The sequence below is a fragment of the Thermobia domestica genome, chromosome 18 (genome assembly GCF_964235325.1).
Source record: "Thermobia domestica chromosome 18, izTheDome1.hap1.1, whole genome shotgun sequence".
Classification (NCBI taxonomy): Eukaryota; Metazoa; Arthropoda; class Insecta; order Zygentoma; family Lepismatidae; genus Thermobia; species Thermobia domestica.
Window position 1 is genome coordinate 170,808,050 of NC_137471.1, and position 17,692 is coordinate 170,825,741.

At 35.8% G+C, this 17,692-nt stretch overlaps 1 protein-coding gene across 1 annotated transcript; it reads left to right on the forward strand.

Annotated features, from left to right (window-relative positions):
- The first annotated feature begins 547 nt into the window (after positions 1–547).
- Positions 548–15,785, forward strand: LOC145674952 (uncharacterized). Its single transcript, XM_081745251.1, has 2 exons — positions 548–1,342; positions 12,894–15,785. The coding sequence occupies exons 1-2, from the start codon at positions 1,011–1,013 to the stop codon at positions 13,498–13,500; spliced, it is 939 nt and encodes a 312-aa protein (XP_081601377.1). The 5' UTR covers positions 548–1,010; the 3' UTR covers positions 13,501–15,785.
- The last annotated feature ends 1,907 nt before the right edge of the window (positions 15,786–17,692 follow it).

Below are 17,692 nucleotides of genomic sequence, written 5' to 3' on the forward strand. Positions count from 1 at the left end.
GACCCATAGGAAAACGACCATTAGGAAGACCTAGGCGCAGATGGGAGGACAATATTAAGATGGATCTCGCAGAGATAGGAATACAAAGTAGAAACTGGATGCAATTAGCTAAGGATAGAAGTCAGTGGAGAGCTTTTGTGAACGCGGCACTGAACCTCCGGGTTCCATAGGCCATAGAGTTAGTTAGTTATTATTAGTTATATAAAGTACCATCAAATAATTTTAAATCTTTTAGCTTCCAAATTCTTTAAAATTTAGAAGTAAATCATAATATTTTAAATAAATTAATTAGCCATATGATTCTTATAATTTGGAAGATAAAGTAAATTAATGGAAATAAATTCCTTCCCGGGAATTTATAGGCCAGGGAAAAAACCCGGGAATATTCCCATTTTTAAATTCCTTCCCACCGGGAATATTCCAAGGCCCATCACTATGTACATCCTCGCACAGTACGCACTATGCACTCGCACACTTGTGAACTTGAACACTAGGTGACGTCACTTCCTGAAGTGAGCGTACTTCGAATGCGAACTTGTATCTTTTGGACACGGCCTGAAATTTGACTTTTTCCTGATTGCGACACTTCTTTTTTTCACGTATTTTCGCTTTATCATACTTAGTACTTTCTATCTGTTTTTGACTTTGTACACATCTTGTTACTTTTTATCATTCTCAACTATTCTAATTTTTACATCTTACACGTTTAATAACCTTTCTTAATTGCCAATATGCTTGTTAAATACAGTGATAATGATACTATGCAAAACTTTTAAGATGGTTACTACAAACAAACAATCAATTGCCGAGAGAGCATTTGTAGCTGATGTAGAAAAATAAGAGGAAGAAGAAGAAGATTGGAAATATAAAGTTGCTTTTGGAGAACGTACTTGTAAAACATGTCATTAACACTGGCAACGTAAAATATAAAGGGAGTATAAGAACAGTGTTAAATTCTTATTATATTTCAATTCACAAAGGCTGGTAAGGCGTCTGTTAAGTTGGAATTGATGTGCAAAGAAGAAATTGCTTATGACTTACCTCTTGAAGATCCGCTCGAAGGGAAAGGGTGGACATACGAACTAATGAATGAAAACAAAGTGATAATATTATCTACAACGGAAGAAGAGGTATCAGTGGACAAGGATACAGCTATATGCTCTTTGGACTTGAAACTAAACGTTGATAGGGTGAAACCAGAATTAGCACTAGAAGAAGATCCTGCATTTGAAAGTAATATAGAAACACTAAGAAAATTTGTGGTTCAGGAGACTTGCGCGTCGTATTCTAATGACTCCCAACAATTAACAACAAAAAGTTTAAATTCAGTTCGGCCAGAAAGGTAATGTTCAATTTTTCATTAACTAATTGGCTCAGATTGACAATACGGTTACATGGTTTCGGAAATTTTGTTAGTTAAAAGCAATACTTCAGGATAAATATTTAGGTATGAGAGATATCATGAACGTGAGTTAGTAGCCTACAATTTGGAAATGACATGGCACACATAGACTAGCTGTATACCAAATAAAAATAATAATAAGATTGATACCATCCATGCAATTCTTATGTAGTTCATATCTTGATGAAATAATTATTTCTTTATTATTGGTTACACATTTCTCACTAATTGTTGCATATATTTAAAATATGGGTGCTCGACGATATTGTTTTATTTATATAGAGACTTATGTGAAATAACAAATCATGAAAAATTGTAATTATCCTAAAATTAAACCTGTAATGTATTATATTCGAACATAAACTATGGACGTTTGTGATTTTATTTAGGATTTAGCTCAAATGGGTCTAGCCTGATTTTTCCGGCGGGCGTCGAAAGACATAAGTAAAATACAAGATAAAGAATATTTTAACCAGCAATAGATGTTCATTATTTGTAGAGGTCCATACATCAGTCCAATTAATAGCTGCACTCATTTTTTCAAGGAAGTCGACTTTTTACATTCCCAGGAATCTTTTTTAGGGTATGGACCTGCATTTCTCAATATGGGATCACTTTAGGGGCTTGTTGAACGTACATGATATATGAATTATTGTAAAAACTACGCTAACCAGCATGTGCTAGATGGCCGGTAAAAATAAGATTGCTATGCAGATTAGGGCATTACGCAAAATGTGGGTAAACAAGGATAGCGCAAAATTCTGTATTTAGGATGACTTACGTGTTGAATGTGTTCTTGTACGTTCCTAAGTATTTTATAGGTAACATCCTGAAAGGTAAGTATTTTATAGGTAATGCTTTCTTTGCTTGTATATTAGTGTTCCAATGTAACACAAGACATTAGGGACGTAACTTCTTAATTATATGGATCCCTTCATTCCCAATCATTTTCATAGTTCCGTGTTATGATTTGCCACACTGAATTTTGATACTTCATGTCGCTTATAGTGGTTACTAGCTACTTTAACAAGGGGTTACTTTGCACATCGGGCATTTCTTCCCACAAAATATGAAAAGAGTTTCACAGTCATCTGTAGGTAAAACCATGAACTGTATACACGAAGTTTTAACTACACTCTACGATAGAACATGTAACTTTATTTTGGCGTTAATGTTGGGGGTCAGCATCAGTTCTAATTACAGGGACGGTTTGTTGTTGTAGTGGTATAGAAAGCAGTCACTGTAGTGACCGCCAAATTTGAAAAGAATTTCCGTCAATGTTAAGTCAGTTTCGTTTATTATACAACGTAACTTGCATTATACAACTTAACTAATAACCGCTTGAACAATTTAATACAAATAAATGAGTTTAACGGCGGTGAAGCCTTACGGAGCGCCATTCTGTGCGTCATTAGTTGACAACACAGGTTGTAAGTCATTCATCAAAAATACAGATTAATGAATTGGTTCCTAAAACCAACGATGGTGACGATCTCTTACAGTTGAAGCTTGCAGGGTCGCTTCTACCCTAAGACATTACATTCCAACCCGGTTGCATGCCTTCGTCATTCAAGTCATGACACATCAGGGTTAATTTCCCAACCCCAATTGGGCTGTCAACATTCAGGCCTTGAGGAGGCATTTTAAGAAAATAAACATAATGAAAAGGACGACAAGAAATACACCCTGGGAGGAGACTTAATGCTACAGCCCCGCATTTCATCAATTTTTTAATCATTAGTATTACTTCAGGCCCGCTCGTACCTACAAAATTGGTAGGTTTACAAATGTAACGTTTTAAAGAGCTCTACCTAATACTTATGTGTGGCTTACTAGCACTTAACTTTATCGAGAATAAAGTCACATCCGAGAGCATTTTTCACATTACTGAAACACAAGATAACAGTAATATTAACTTGTTCATTAAACATTAATGTTGTTCAGGGCTTACTAGCAATCTTAATATGTTCTCATAACATAAACCTGAATTTTACCATATACTGTCTAACTAACGTAGACACTCTGTACTATCGATACATCATAGTATCCCGTGTTTATCGTAGTAAAGGGTACCGTGGAATCTTAAACGGTCTTCCCTTTTTCTTTTTCTCGAGACCGGTTTATGTTTCCCGGCACAACAAAACAAAAGTTATTTTCAAACATCAAAAAGAATAACATTTAATTTACTTTCTCTAAATCCAAATCAAAGCTCTAATTATTTTCTATAAATCCAAATCAAAACTAAGTATTATATCAAAATCTAATATCCGAACATCAATTTTATTACCGTCAAATGGGCCGACTTGAGACGATTTTTGAATATTTGTATGTCACGACACATTGTATGGTTGGAAAGATTCGGTTTGGTACGGAATTGTGGAGGTATTTACCACACTTGTCATTCATGGTATTGCCAAACCTTCACCTCTTCTTAATCATTATTTATTTTTAAATATAGACTGTCTCATGTCACCCCATGCAGTTAAGTGACATGAGACATACGTAATTGTCTTTGTACGTCTCAAGTAATTCTAACATCAGGGTAAGGTGAGACTTATTTTTCGCTTTTAAAATTATATTTTTAACACTACAATACAACATTACGGGTAGGACAAAAAAAAAAAAAAGACTACAGCCTGAAATGCAACAAATAAAAATACACTTTCTTAGAAATACACTTGATAAACTATTTGCTAAAAGAGAGAGACATCAAACAGATGGGTCTACGTCTCATAACTTTAACAGGTTCTATTTTACATACAATATCTTGTACATTAAACGATTATGTATCTTTTTTTTTTTTTTGTGGATAAATGAAAACTCCTCTTTCTTTTGTGCTCTCCTTCAGAAAAAGTGGCTGTAATAGTTTCTCCGTCTATAGTACAAATTCTTCCGATGAATTTTAAACATCGACCCCTTTCAGACTGAAATGTAACAATTACAAAATCTCCAATTTTAACATTCCCTTTCGTACCAGAAGCTGAAAAATTTTCTTCCTTGCTATTAAGCTGGTTGGGCATATTTTCGCTTTCCTTGTCTCTTCCATCTTCAACTGCCTCTAAACTGACATCAACACGTAAGTCATTATAGTTCTTTCCTGTGTCATTGGTTTCTTTATCCATCGAGCCCAAAGTAACACTTTTTCCAGGTTGAATATCAATACGCCTTTTACGTTTTCTTTTAGTTTTATCTTCAAATCTGGCTGATTGCGGTGCATCTATAAAAGCACCAGACCAATTAGTGGAAGAAGGGCCGACCTCTGGTTTTATCTGGAATTCGCTTTAAAACCTGATTTCTGTCCAAAGCAAAAATGCCTGTAGCTCCAAATCTGGCCTGAAGGTTTTGAGCAGAATTTTCTTCTATTTTCATTAAAGTACTATTAATAAGGGAAGGAAAGAAGTCTTTGGTCAGATAACCGCGATGTTTTTTCTTCAACGCAGAAAGAATCCCACGCCAAGTTCTCTTGAGAGGTCCAAAAAACGCAACGTCTAAAATGGTTGGCACAAATGCGTACTGTTCGGAATCAGCAATACAAATTATATTCCCTCTTTGGGAAGCTCTTGAATCACAAGATCGGAGAGATGGCTGGAGACATTATCACCTATCAGTACTTTTCTAAGGTTGGAGTTTTGCCTTTTGAAGTACGGGAATGCAGTAGTCATAAACCAGTCTTCAAACACATGCTGATCGAACCAACCAGATTTTGTTCGATTATAACGTGTTCCTGTTGGTCCATTTTGACACCATGATTCCCAAAGATGATCGACTTTGTAGCACACATACGGCGGTAGTAGTGTGCCATCGGCAGTACCAGCAAACATCACAGATTTAGATGCCTTTGATGAATTTACAATTTGTTGAGGATGTTTTCCTCCCCGCTTGGTTATAATTTTAGATTTACCAGGATCGTCAACAAAGTTCGTTTCGTCAAAGTTAACAATATTTTAAGGTGGAACGTCTTTCAAAGTTTCTTGTAAGTTGTTAAAGTATGCACTGATTGTTTCCACACTAACTCCTGCCCTGGCACGAGTAATGTTTTTGCTTAATCTCTGTGTTACAACAGCCGAGTGCCGACGAAGAAAAAAAATTGTCCACTCCAGTCCAGGCAGTTTATTGTTGAATCTTCTTTCTCTTCTTTCTGATCGTTCAAGATATCCTTTAACTATCAAACGTACTTCCATTTTAGTGAATTTAAACCCCCATTTTGCTGCGTGAACATTACCATTTACTAATTTGTATTCTTCGTCAACGGTTAGAACAGGTTGACCTCCTGGGGTTCCTGAGTATGTACCTCTTAGTCGGCGGTGTAACGCAAACTTATTAACACTAAACTTGCTCGAAACAGTCTTTAGTGATTGGCAGGGATGTTTTTCCGAATACTCTGCTGCTTCTTGTAGTTGAGTTGCATTGTAGTTGCGATAGGACCTACTTCCCGCCTTTTTCTTATATACTCTTGGCATGTCTCAGTCACCACAGCAACACACCTTTCGTCAGAAAACGCCCTCTACAAGGCAAAATATGACCAACAGAAACGAAAAAGTGTTAAGAAGCTTCCACAACTTGTAATAGTAAAACACAAGTCGATTAGATATTCAACCATAATATTTGAAGTATGCACACACGGAAGTTGAAACGCCGTCAGAAAATGCTTACGTTTATACTCTAAGCTTAAGCTTCCCGCCACTTATTCATGCACATAATTTTTACACGACACACACGTACAAGTCTACTAGATCTCCAAGAACAAAATAGCGTACACTGCGCCCGAAAAATGTTTACAGTGTAGCAAACTCCGAATACAGAAAATACGCATCTGTCTCAGTCTCAATTAACCCCATCTGACGGTATTATGACACTTTTCTCTAATTATGCCAAACATTAAAAGTTAGAACAAAATTTTGAAATTTTAGAAAATATCGAATCTGCACATTAGCTGGGACCCAACCAGGCGTCGCACTGGTTTCATCACTTTAATTTTATAACGAAAGTAGTGATGTCCCTAGGGGATGAATTATATTTTAACTTTCAACTCTTCTTAACTTATAATATCGCTTTCTCTGAAGTCAATTAACTTCAGGTATCATTAGTCACATTAAATGCACATTTAATTTTCATAGTAGACGGCATATATATATATATATCGAACGACGAACAAATCAAAGAACAACTTTATAAAATTCAAGGTTATTGTCAATTACTTTCAATATTATACTAAATTGTGTTTAATTTACAGTATTTTTACAGCGACTTAATCTTACATTACAAATTTCGCATATTTTCTTATTATACAATCACAACGTTAGATGAAAAAATCACTATCTGAAGAGCACACTTTTTAATTACCCAAAATTTTAATTTTATGATTTATTGTAGTTATTACTAGTACTTCTCTAATTATGTTCGTAATTATGTCTAGTTACCTAACATGTCTCTAAATGCTTGATTGTATGAGAACAGCTAAATGTTAATTTAAACATAAAGAAGAATGAATAAAAACTCAAAACAAGATTTGATAATAAAATTTTATGATGAAGTATGGTTCCCAAAACTGGAAACACCTGAAAAGAAAAAAAAAATACAAAACTTAAACTTCCTAACAGGAATTCGGTACTGTAAGTCCGCATCCAAAACTTGATAGCCATACTTTTCAAAAGTAGTGTGGTATTATTACAATTTCAAAGTCCGAAATAGCGTTCTAAATCAATTACCTGTTTAAAATTTCCAATGCTGTACTTCCTCTCCTTTCAACATTCATGTTTCATCTCCAAAAGCTGTAAGAAAACCATAAAACATGACATTTAAGTCAACGTACCTGATTGTAGAGCGATATTGATGGTTTTCTGGGCTCGTGCGTCAGTGGCGGTGGGCACACACTTTGATTATGAAAAGTAACCTTCGAAATTTGGGAGAATAATCAAATAAATAAACAATAATCCTTTTTTATTCTCTAAAAGTTTAAAAGGTCAAATTCGGTATTTCCGATTTCTCATCTCTTCCGGGGTTTATTCCGAGTTTGGTTGAAGTTCACGGGCTAAGAATTTGGGCTAAGATTTTAATTTTCCATCTGTGCCGGTTACTCTTGTAAGCTGTAATTTAGCACGTTTACGTGTACTTTTCCAGTTAGTTTGATTAATTTGCGTAACTTTTCACTTTTATACAGCGCATTTACTAAATTTCCACGTAATGACACGCCTTCCTTTACGACAATTGAATTTACATTACATTGCGATGCGTGTCATAAATTTCTTTCTATGTTTGCGCTTATTGTTACTATATTTTGCCATGTAGTTTACTATATTTAATACAATGTTTGTACGTGATTTCGCTTAAGCTTTTTAGTATTCTTCGAGGTCGTTGTATACTTCTTCCGCATGTTTGACTCGAAATAACCTCGCCTACAGCTCGACTTTAATTTGCATGTAGTTCGTCTTTGACCGAGTTTAATTTGTTCCGAATTACGCTTACCAAAGCACTTTCCTTTTATTCTCAACTTATTTCCTACTGCACACCTAATTCGTGGTTGTGCGCGCTGAGAATACGCTGTACGTGGAGGTCGACGAACATTGTTATCGTTACGAGCAATCAACTGGTCTACATTTTGAGTAGCACTACACTTAAATTTTCGCTCTTAAAATTTCGCAATAGTGAAGTACTAGATTGAAAATTCAAACATTTCGGCAACTGAAATCTATAAATGTTGCATCTGATGTACTGATATTATGATCACGATTGCTCATTTTAACTCTGCTGATTATGCTCCTCGAAATCAAGTTTACGTTAATAATGTATTACGAAAACTCAACTGGGTATCATTTGCCATCTTATTTTTCTTCTTAGTGTTACATTTGGGTTCTATAACGGAAATATACTTTCAACAGCGTGTGGTTTTTTGGAAGTGTTACTTTTACGCTTGTTTACGGTAAACATTTCCGACCAATATATTATGTACGAGACGTTCACTACGTAAAACACAATTCGCTTGGCCGGTCTACACTCTAAACTGTGAATTTGAAATCGTTCCCTTCTACAATACTCAAGGCTGATAAAGTTGGAATGGATTTACACCACTAAAATCCAACTTACGTTAGATATACACGGTTACAAAGACAAATTTGAATTTGTGAAATCGCGCAAAACCATTTGCCTGCGACACAAAAGCGACAACACTGTAACTTCGTTATCACACAAAATCATCAATTAAACTCTCAAGCCTTCCCTGGCTTCTTCAAGAGGGCGGATACGCGCAACCTCAACGCTACCGCTTATCATGTGCGAAACATCGGTATCCCTTGCCGGCAAAACAATTACATTAGAAACAATTGTCTACAGGTACACGTAACGATTCTTCCTTTTTCGCTATCTCTACACTGCATATTTCCTTTTCCTGAATGTAATCGACTTTTCGGTTTATTTGGCACATATCTTTCACAACGTGGGCCGGCTTGAATTCAAGAGTATTTACGGTTTCTTTTCCGCCTTGCACTTCTTTGCACTGTTGTATTTTGTTGGTTTGCCTGCACTCAACCTATGCCGTTCGCATGTATTCATAGAACACAGTGAGACCTTTCTTTCATTCCGCTTCACTATTTTTAAACTCAGCAGTAACTGAATCAACATGATTGGCCGCATTAACTAATTCAGAGCGTACCTCAGTTAAGGAGTTCTTGGCTACTTTGATATTATTACGTAAACTGTCTGCTTTGGCATTCAATTTGCTCTTTTCTACGCTCCCAAATCGCTTCTGTTATAGACTTTTGGAGTTCACCTACTTACTGATTCATCTATTTTTTGCCCTAGACGTCCAATATTCATTACCATTTTTGAGCAATGGTTTCTAATTGTTTCTCTAATTCCTCTGTCGACATTGCTTGAAATTGTTCTAAAACACTATCCTCCATATTGAAATGAATTACGAGCAACTAATTGATAGTACAAAAATATAAATAATTCAGTTTAATAAGAAAATAAGAAACATGCACTTAAAATATGAGACACTAAAAATTTTGATATTACGATCATTAACAACAAATCCTTCTTTTCACAACTCGGGTTTCACTTTGCGAAATGCTTCAATATAAAATTAACACAAATATAAACTAGTACCATATACAAAACATTTTCTTTAACTATTCTATCAGGCCTTGTTTCCATTTTGTACTAATACACAATAACACACTGAGCAAGGCCATGTCATAATATGTAAAAAACAGTATGACGTGACAGTTTCAACACAAGAACTGGGTCTTCATCAGAGTTCCACTCCTTCTGGCTGCTGGGAGTTAGTCATCACATATATACTGTCCGGAGATCAACTTTTAATTAGGCTCCGCACCTTCATTAAAGAGTAACACTTGTGCGGCTTTCACTTTCACTTTTTAGCTGCACACATGTTCAATTAAAAGTTTACTTTTTTTCTGCTAGATGCGTTCTGTCCTCTAATTATCCTTATTTTCCTTGTTATTTTGTTTCTCTTTCTTTCTTTTTCCTTTTCATTTCTTCTTCTTTAACCAGAATCTTCTCCCACCCCTTATTTCTCGAGAATCCTGCATTCCAGTTCATCACCTTGCCTCCTACCTTCATAATCATCCTGGCTTGCTTCCATTTTCTCACCAAGGTTCTGTTTTCTACATCTATGACCTCTGCTCCTTCCCACCCTATCCTGTGGTTTGTATCTTTCTGATGCTTGTATATCGCATTGTTGTCCATTTTCAATTTTACATCACACTTGTGCAGTTTAATCCTTTTCTGCATTTTTTTTTCTCCTATGTAATTTTTTTTTACACTCCGCGCATTCTACTCTATATATTACTCCCCCTTGATCATTGTTCGCTATTGCTTTCCTCATTGTTCTTCTGACTAGTTCAATTAATCTGCTTCCTCCTTTCCAGTACGTCCTAATTCCTGCTTTCCGAAGCATTCTCTATATGTTCTCTGTTTCTTTGCACAGTTATTGTGTTGAAACTGTCACGTGATACTGTTATTTACATATTATCACATAGCTTTGCTCAGTGTGTTATTGTGTATTAGTATTAAAATATTTTCTGTTATTCATAAATGCACATGAAGGCGCATAGTGTAAAACATGTATGTGTGTTCGTATACTCAATCAGCTGTTTGCTATCCTCTCACACCTACATAGCATTAAATATCAACAAGAAAAATTTTTTATGAACTACATTAATATCTCTGTCGCTCTCAAGGTCAAAACATATTTACTTAACTTACATGAAAAATCTACATTACTTATTTCTTGTTTTTATCTATCTTTCTGCTTAATTTTTAATTATTTTTGTCCGCGCAGGAGCTGATGGAAATTTACTGTCGACACTAGGCTAATCAGATGCAAAACTCAACACGTTATCCGTATAACTAATGGTATTGTAAAGGCAGTTGTAGGAAGACTATTATAATTTAATCCGGAAAACGGTTGCCGTGTGGTTGAAATCGTCTTTTTTGGTAGTTTTTAGATTCTTGTAAATATAATCGTAACCTTCACATTGATTTTCGTCTTTTTCCTAAGATTTGTCACTTTTTTTTTTTTTTTTTTTTTTGCGTTTATCCCAGCTTTGCTAGGGAAGTAGAACGTAATATTGAGGTATCAAGTATTCAGTAATAATAATAATAATAATATTGGTAATAAATTCGTATTTGAACACATTGTATTAAAGCCTGTAAAATCGCCCGTAGCGTAAGCCATAAGTTACAAAATAGTCGGGATTGGAGAAAAGTGTCAGGACCAATAGCACACACCTTCTCGATACGTTCCTACAACTAGCTACATGTTATAACGGAAACTTTCCCTGCAACGAGCTAAATGTTATAAAGGAAAGTTTCCCTACAACTAGTCAAATGTTATAACGGAAAGTTTCAAGGTATATTTCGTGTAGAAAGTAAGGATTCTGAACTCACAAGAGCCGTAAGAAACTTTGTTTTTAAGTGATGGTTATGCCGGCTAAGCTACAGAAGATGTCGAAGGAGTCTCGGGAAAGCGGTTCCGTACCTTCATGAGACACCACTACAGCTACTCAAATTTAAACGAAAAATTTCCGCTAATATTTCGTGCAGAATATATTCTACTGTACGTTTTCAGGAAAATAACCGTAAAAACAGAACTGAATATAATTGAACACTAAAGCTTGTAATAAACTAACTTCTCAAGCTTCCAGATGTAATTAAAAAAGCTTTGCTATAAAAATATATATACATACCATAATTCAGTGAGCTCTGAAATACAAACTAACAAAATGATGTATAAGATTCAGTCTACAGAGGAATTGTTGCTTAAAGAGTGGCATACACTATTTCGAGAATCGAGATAAGATGAGAAATATTTACAATAGCTTTCTTCTCGTATCGATTCTAATCTCCAAAGCATGACGATAGTGTGAGCTGACCTTGTCCCGTCTCGAATTAAAAAGTTTCATCACGATTTGTTTGGTTTTTTTTAGAATTGAGATGAGAAATTCGTCTTTTCATTGGCAACATTACACAAAACCGAAATTTTTTTTTTTGTGCGCCTAATATCACGTTTCTGCTTGTAATGGTACGACCTGAGCGATAATAAGTTTTTAATTTTTAAATATTCTTCGAGATAATTGTTATTATTACTAGTATTATTCCTGAAAATTTGATAGTTCAAGTGTTTAAACAAACGAGTATCAAATATTTTATTGTAATGAAGCGTGTGTTATCGCCGATCTATCTCCATTAAATTCCTAAAGAGCTCCTCCGTGGCTAAGCGGTTAGCGTATGTGCCTTTGGCGTGGGAGACCCGGGTTCGATTCCCGACGGGAGCTCATGTGGTTAGGATTCCACGTTAATCAGTAGGTCCACGTCTCATATAGCCTCGCTGCTGAAAGGGACGCTAAACTAAAATCAACTTAAAATTCCTGAAGTAAAAAAAAATGCTTGACTTGTATTCGATCGAAGAACTTCGAGATTACTGGCCAAGCGCCTAGACGACTGAACCGCGATCACTACGCTGCAAATGATTCGTCTTTAGTCTTGTTACTTTAAGTTTTTCTGCCTTAGCTTGGAAAGTTGTATGTAATTTTTTAATTCGTTTCAAAACGCCTTTCGTGTTCCTCTTATGATGAGATAAGTAAATTATCTTCGGTTCAGTTTCTACTAATACGTTGAGTTGGTCTTAATCCTTTGGATCGGAAGTTTGTTTTTTCTCCCCACGAAACTACAGATAAGACAGATGTAAATCTCCTACTGTGCATTCGTGTCAAAGCAGCCGACAATACCTGTTCATAGACATATGACCGCCACGATATAAATGACAGGTCAGTTTGATATAGTGAAACAAACTACAGCCACTTATTTTACACAATATTCATATGTTGACTTTTCATATTTCTACAATATTTAATGTAATAAAACAAATGAAGCGTAACTTTATCATGTAATATAGCGAATGATTACATTTTTTGTTGCTACTTAATCATTATCTCCATTCACATTTCCTTGTTTGTTGAATTTGTTACAGGCGCGATAACATATTAGCTTTCCACGGAGAAGGGGATACGTTTACTACATTAAATGAAGCCATTTCTCATTCTTATGAGGAATCTGATACTTCGACGCGGTTTGGCAGAGGATTTCATCGATCACGTTGGACAAGAGATATGGTGGCACAGGAAAGTGAAAAGCGTCATACGTACGAAAAGAGTGATGAACGCTTTAGTCAAAGTTCAACTATGTTAAGTGGTGAGTTAGTTCATAAAGATGAAAAATCTCACATATGTGGAGTATGTGGAAAGGAATTTAGAGTATGTTCAAGTTTGGCTACGCACATGGTAATTCATACAGGAGGAAAACTACACACATGCCAAGAGTGTGGTAGAGCATTTAATCAACGTTCAAATTTAACTAAACACATGTTAATCCACACAGGAGAAAAGCCTCACACGTGCCAAGAGTGCGGTAAGGCATTTAATCAACGTTCAAATTTGACTAAACACAAGTTAATCCACACAGGAGAAAAGCCTCACACGTGCCAAGAGTGTGGTAAGGCGTTTAAAAGACGTTCACATTTGGCTTCACACGATAATCCACACAGGAGAAAAACCTCAAACGTGCGAAGAGTGTGGTAAGTCATTTAATAATCGTTCAAATTTGACTAAACACATGTTAATCCACACAGGAGAAAAGCCTCACACGTGCCAAGAGTGTGGTAAGGCATTTATTCTACGTTCAACTTTGGCTACACACATGTTAATCCACACAGGTGAGAAACCACACACTTGCAAAGAGTGTGATAAGACATTTAACCAACGTTCAATTTTGGCTACACACATGTTAATCCACACAGGTGAAAAACATCATACTTGCCAAGAGTGCGGTAAGGCATTTAAACAACGTTCAAATTCGACTAAACACATGTTAATCCACACAGGAGAAAAGCCTCACACGTGCCAAGAGTGTGGTAAAGCGTTTAACGATGTTCACATTTGGTTTCACACATTATAATCCACACAGGAGAAAAACCTTACACGTGCGAGGAGTGTGCTAAGGCATTTACTCGACGTTCAGCTTTGGCTACGCACATGCTAATCCACACAGGAGAAAAACATACAGTTGCCATGAGTGTGGTAAGGCATTTAACCAACGTTCAAATTTGGTTACACATATATTAATCCACTCAGAAGAAAAACGTTACACGTGAGAAAAGTGTGGTAAAGCATTTAACCAACGTTCAAGTTTGGCTAAACACGTTAATCAGCACAGTAGAAAAAGATTACACATGCCAAGAGTTTGGAAAGGCATTTAACCATCGTTCAACTTTGGCTTTTCACATGTTAATCCACACAGGAGAAAAAACTCACACGTGCCAAGAATGTGATAAGGCTTTTAATCGACGTTCAAATTTGGCTACACACATTTTAATCCACACACGACAAAAACCTTACACGTGCCAAGAACGTGGTAAGGCATTTCAACTTTGAAGTTCGGCTAGACGCATGTTAGTCCACACAGGAAAAAGTTTACACATGCTTAGAATGTAGTAAAGCATTTAATCGACGTTAAAGTTTGGCTGCACATATGATAATCCACACAGGAGAAAAACCTTAAAGGTGCAAAGAGTGTGGTAAGGTATTTAATCAAAGTTCAAATTCGGCTGCACAAATGATAATCCACAAAGGAGCAAAATATCACACATGTTAAGAGTGTGATAATGGTTTTAAATGTTCAAATTTGATTACACACATGTTAATCAACAAAGGAGAAAGACCCTACACATTCCAAGAGTGTGGTAAGGCATTTAATCTACGTTCAAGTTTAGCTACACAGGAGAAAAATTTGACACGTGCCAAGAGTGTTGTAAGGCATTTAATCGACGTTGAAGTTTGGCTACACACAGGAGAAAAACCTTACTCATGCCAAGAGTGTGGTAAGGTATTCAACGTTCAAGTTTACCTGCGCAGAGGAGAAAAATGTCACCCATGTCAAGAGTATGAATGGGCATTTAATAGACGTTCAAGTTTGGCTACACACATGTTAATCCACATAGAAGCCAAACCTCTCACATGACAAGAGTGTGGTTGTGGATAAACGTCGTCTAAATTTGATTACACACACGTTAATCCAAAAACGAAAGAAATATCACACATGCCAAGAGTGTGGTGGTTATATAATCTACGTTCAAGGTTGCACATGTTAATCTACACAGTAAAAAAGAATTACACTTGCCAAGATTGTGGTCAGCCTTTTGAAATTGTAGTCAATTGCCGAATCTACACATTAGCTGGAACCCAATCAGGCGTCGCACTCGGTTCATCGCTTCAATTTTATAACCAAAGTATTGATGACCCTAGGGGATGAATTATATTTTAACTTTCAAATCTTCCTAACTTATAATATTGCTTTCTCTGAAGTCAATTAACTTGAGGTTAGTCACAGTGAATGCAGTTTGACTTTTAAGAGTAGACGGCATATATATATCGAACGATGAGCAAATCAACGAACAACTTTATAAAATTCAAGGTTATTTTCAATTACTTTCAATATTATTCTAAATTGTGTTTAACTTACAGTATTATGACAGCGACTTAATCTTACATTACAAATATCGCATATTTTCTTATTATGTAATCACATTATTACATGAAAAATATCACTATCTGAAGAGTACATTTTTTTAATTGCCCAAAATTTTAGTTTTATTAATTCTAGTTATTACTAGTATTTCTCTAATTATGTTCGTAATTATCTCTAGTTGCCAAACATCTCTCTAAACGCTTGATTTTATAGGGAACAGCTAGATGTTAATATAAACATAAAGGAGAATAAAAAAAACTCAAAAAAAGATTTGATAATAAAATTATATTATGAATTATTGTTCCCAAAACTGGAACCACCTGAAAAGAAAAAAAATACAAAACTTAAGCATCATAACAGGAATTCGATATTGAAAGTCCGCATCCAAAAGTGGATATCCATACTTTTCAAAACTGATGTGGTATTTTTACAATTTCAAAGTCCGAAATTGCGTTCTAAATCAATTACCTGTTCAAAATTTCCAATGCTGTATTTCCTCTCCTTTCAGCATTCATCTTCATCTCCAAAAGCTGTAAGGAAACCATAAAACATGACATCTAAGTGAACGTACCTGATTGTAGAGCGATATTGATGGTTTCCTGGACGGGTGCGTCAGTGGCGGTGGGCACACACTTTGATTATGAAAAGTAACCTTCGAAATTTGGGAGAATAATCAAATAAATAAACAATAATCCTTTTTTCGTTCTCTAAAAATTTAAAAGGTCAATTCGGTATTTCTGATTTCTCATCTCTTCCGGGGTTTATTCCGAGTTCGGGTGAAGTTCACGTTTTCCTTAGGCAAAGATTTTAATTTTCCATCTGTGCCGGTTACGCTTGTAAGCTGTAATTTAGCACGTGTACATGTACTTTTCCACCTAGTTTGTTTAATTTGCGGAATTTTTATCCTTTCTACAGCGCATTTACTAAATCTCCAAGTAATGACACGCCTTCCTTTCCGACGATTGGATTTACGCTGCATTGGGGTACGTGTCGTAAATTTCTTTTTATGTTTCCGTTTACTGCTATTATATTTTGCCATGTAGTTTACTATACAATGTTCGTACCTGTTTTCGCTTAAACTTTCTAGTACTCTTCGGAGTCGATGTATACTTCTTCCGCATGTTTCTCTCGAAATAACCTCGCCTACAGCTCGACTTTAATTTGCATGTAGTTCGTCTTTGACCGAGTTTAGTTCGTTCCGAATTACGCTTACCAAAGCACTTTCCTTTTATCCTCAACTTATTTCCTACCGCACGCCTAATGCGTGGTTGTGCGCGCTGAGAATACGCTGTACGAGGAGGTCGACGAACATTGTCATCGTTACGAGCAGCCAACTGGTCTACATTTTGATTAGCACTAAACTTAAATTTTCTCTCTTAAAATTTCGCAATAGTGAAGTACTAGCTTGAAAATTCAAACACTTCGGCAACTGAAAATTAATAAATTTTGCATCTGATGTACTGATATTATGATCACGTCTGCTCATTTTATCTCTCCTGATTATGCTCCTCGATATCGATTTTACGTTAATAATGTTGTACGGAAACTCAACTGGGTATCATTTGCCATCTTATTATTCTTCTTAACCTTAATGTTACATTTGGGTTCTATAATGGAAATATATTTTCAACTGCGCGTGGTTTTTGGAGGGGCTACTTTTAGGCTTGTTTACGGTAAAAATTTCCGACCGATATATTATGTACGACACGTTCACTACGTAAAACACAATTCGCTTGGCGGGTCTACACTTTAAACTGTGAATTTCAAGTAATTTACTTCTAAAATACTCAAAGCTGATAAAGTTGGAATGGATTTACAGGATTAAAATGCGACTTACGTTAGACATACACGGTTACAAAGACAAATTTGAATTTGTGAAATCGCGCAAAACCATTTGACTGCGACACAAAACCGATAACACTGTAACTTCGTTATCACACAAAATCATCAATTAAACTCTCAAGACTTCCCTGGCTTTTTCGAGAGGGCGGATACGCGCAACCACAACGCTACCACTTATCATGTGTGAAACATCGGTATCCCTTGCCGGCAAAACAATTACATTAGAAACAATTGTCTACAGGTACACGTAACGATTCTTCATTTTTCGCTATCTCTACACTGCATATTTCCTTTTCCTGGTTGTAATCGACTTTTCGGTTTATTTGGCACATATCTTTCACAACGTGAGCCGCCTCGAATTCAAGAGTATTTACGGTTTCTTCTCAGCCTTGCACCTCTTTGCAC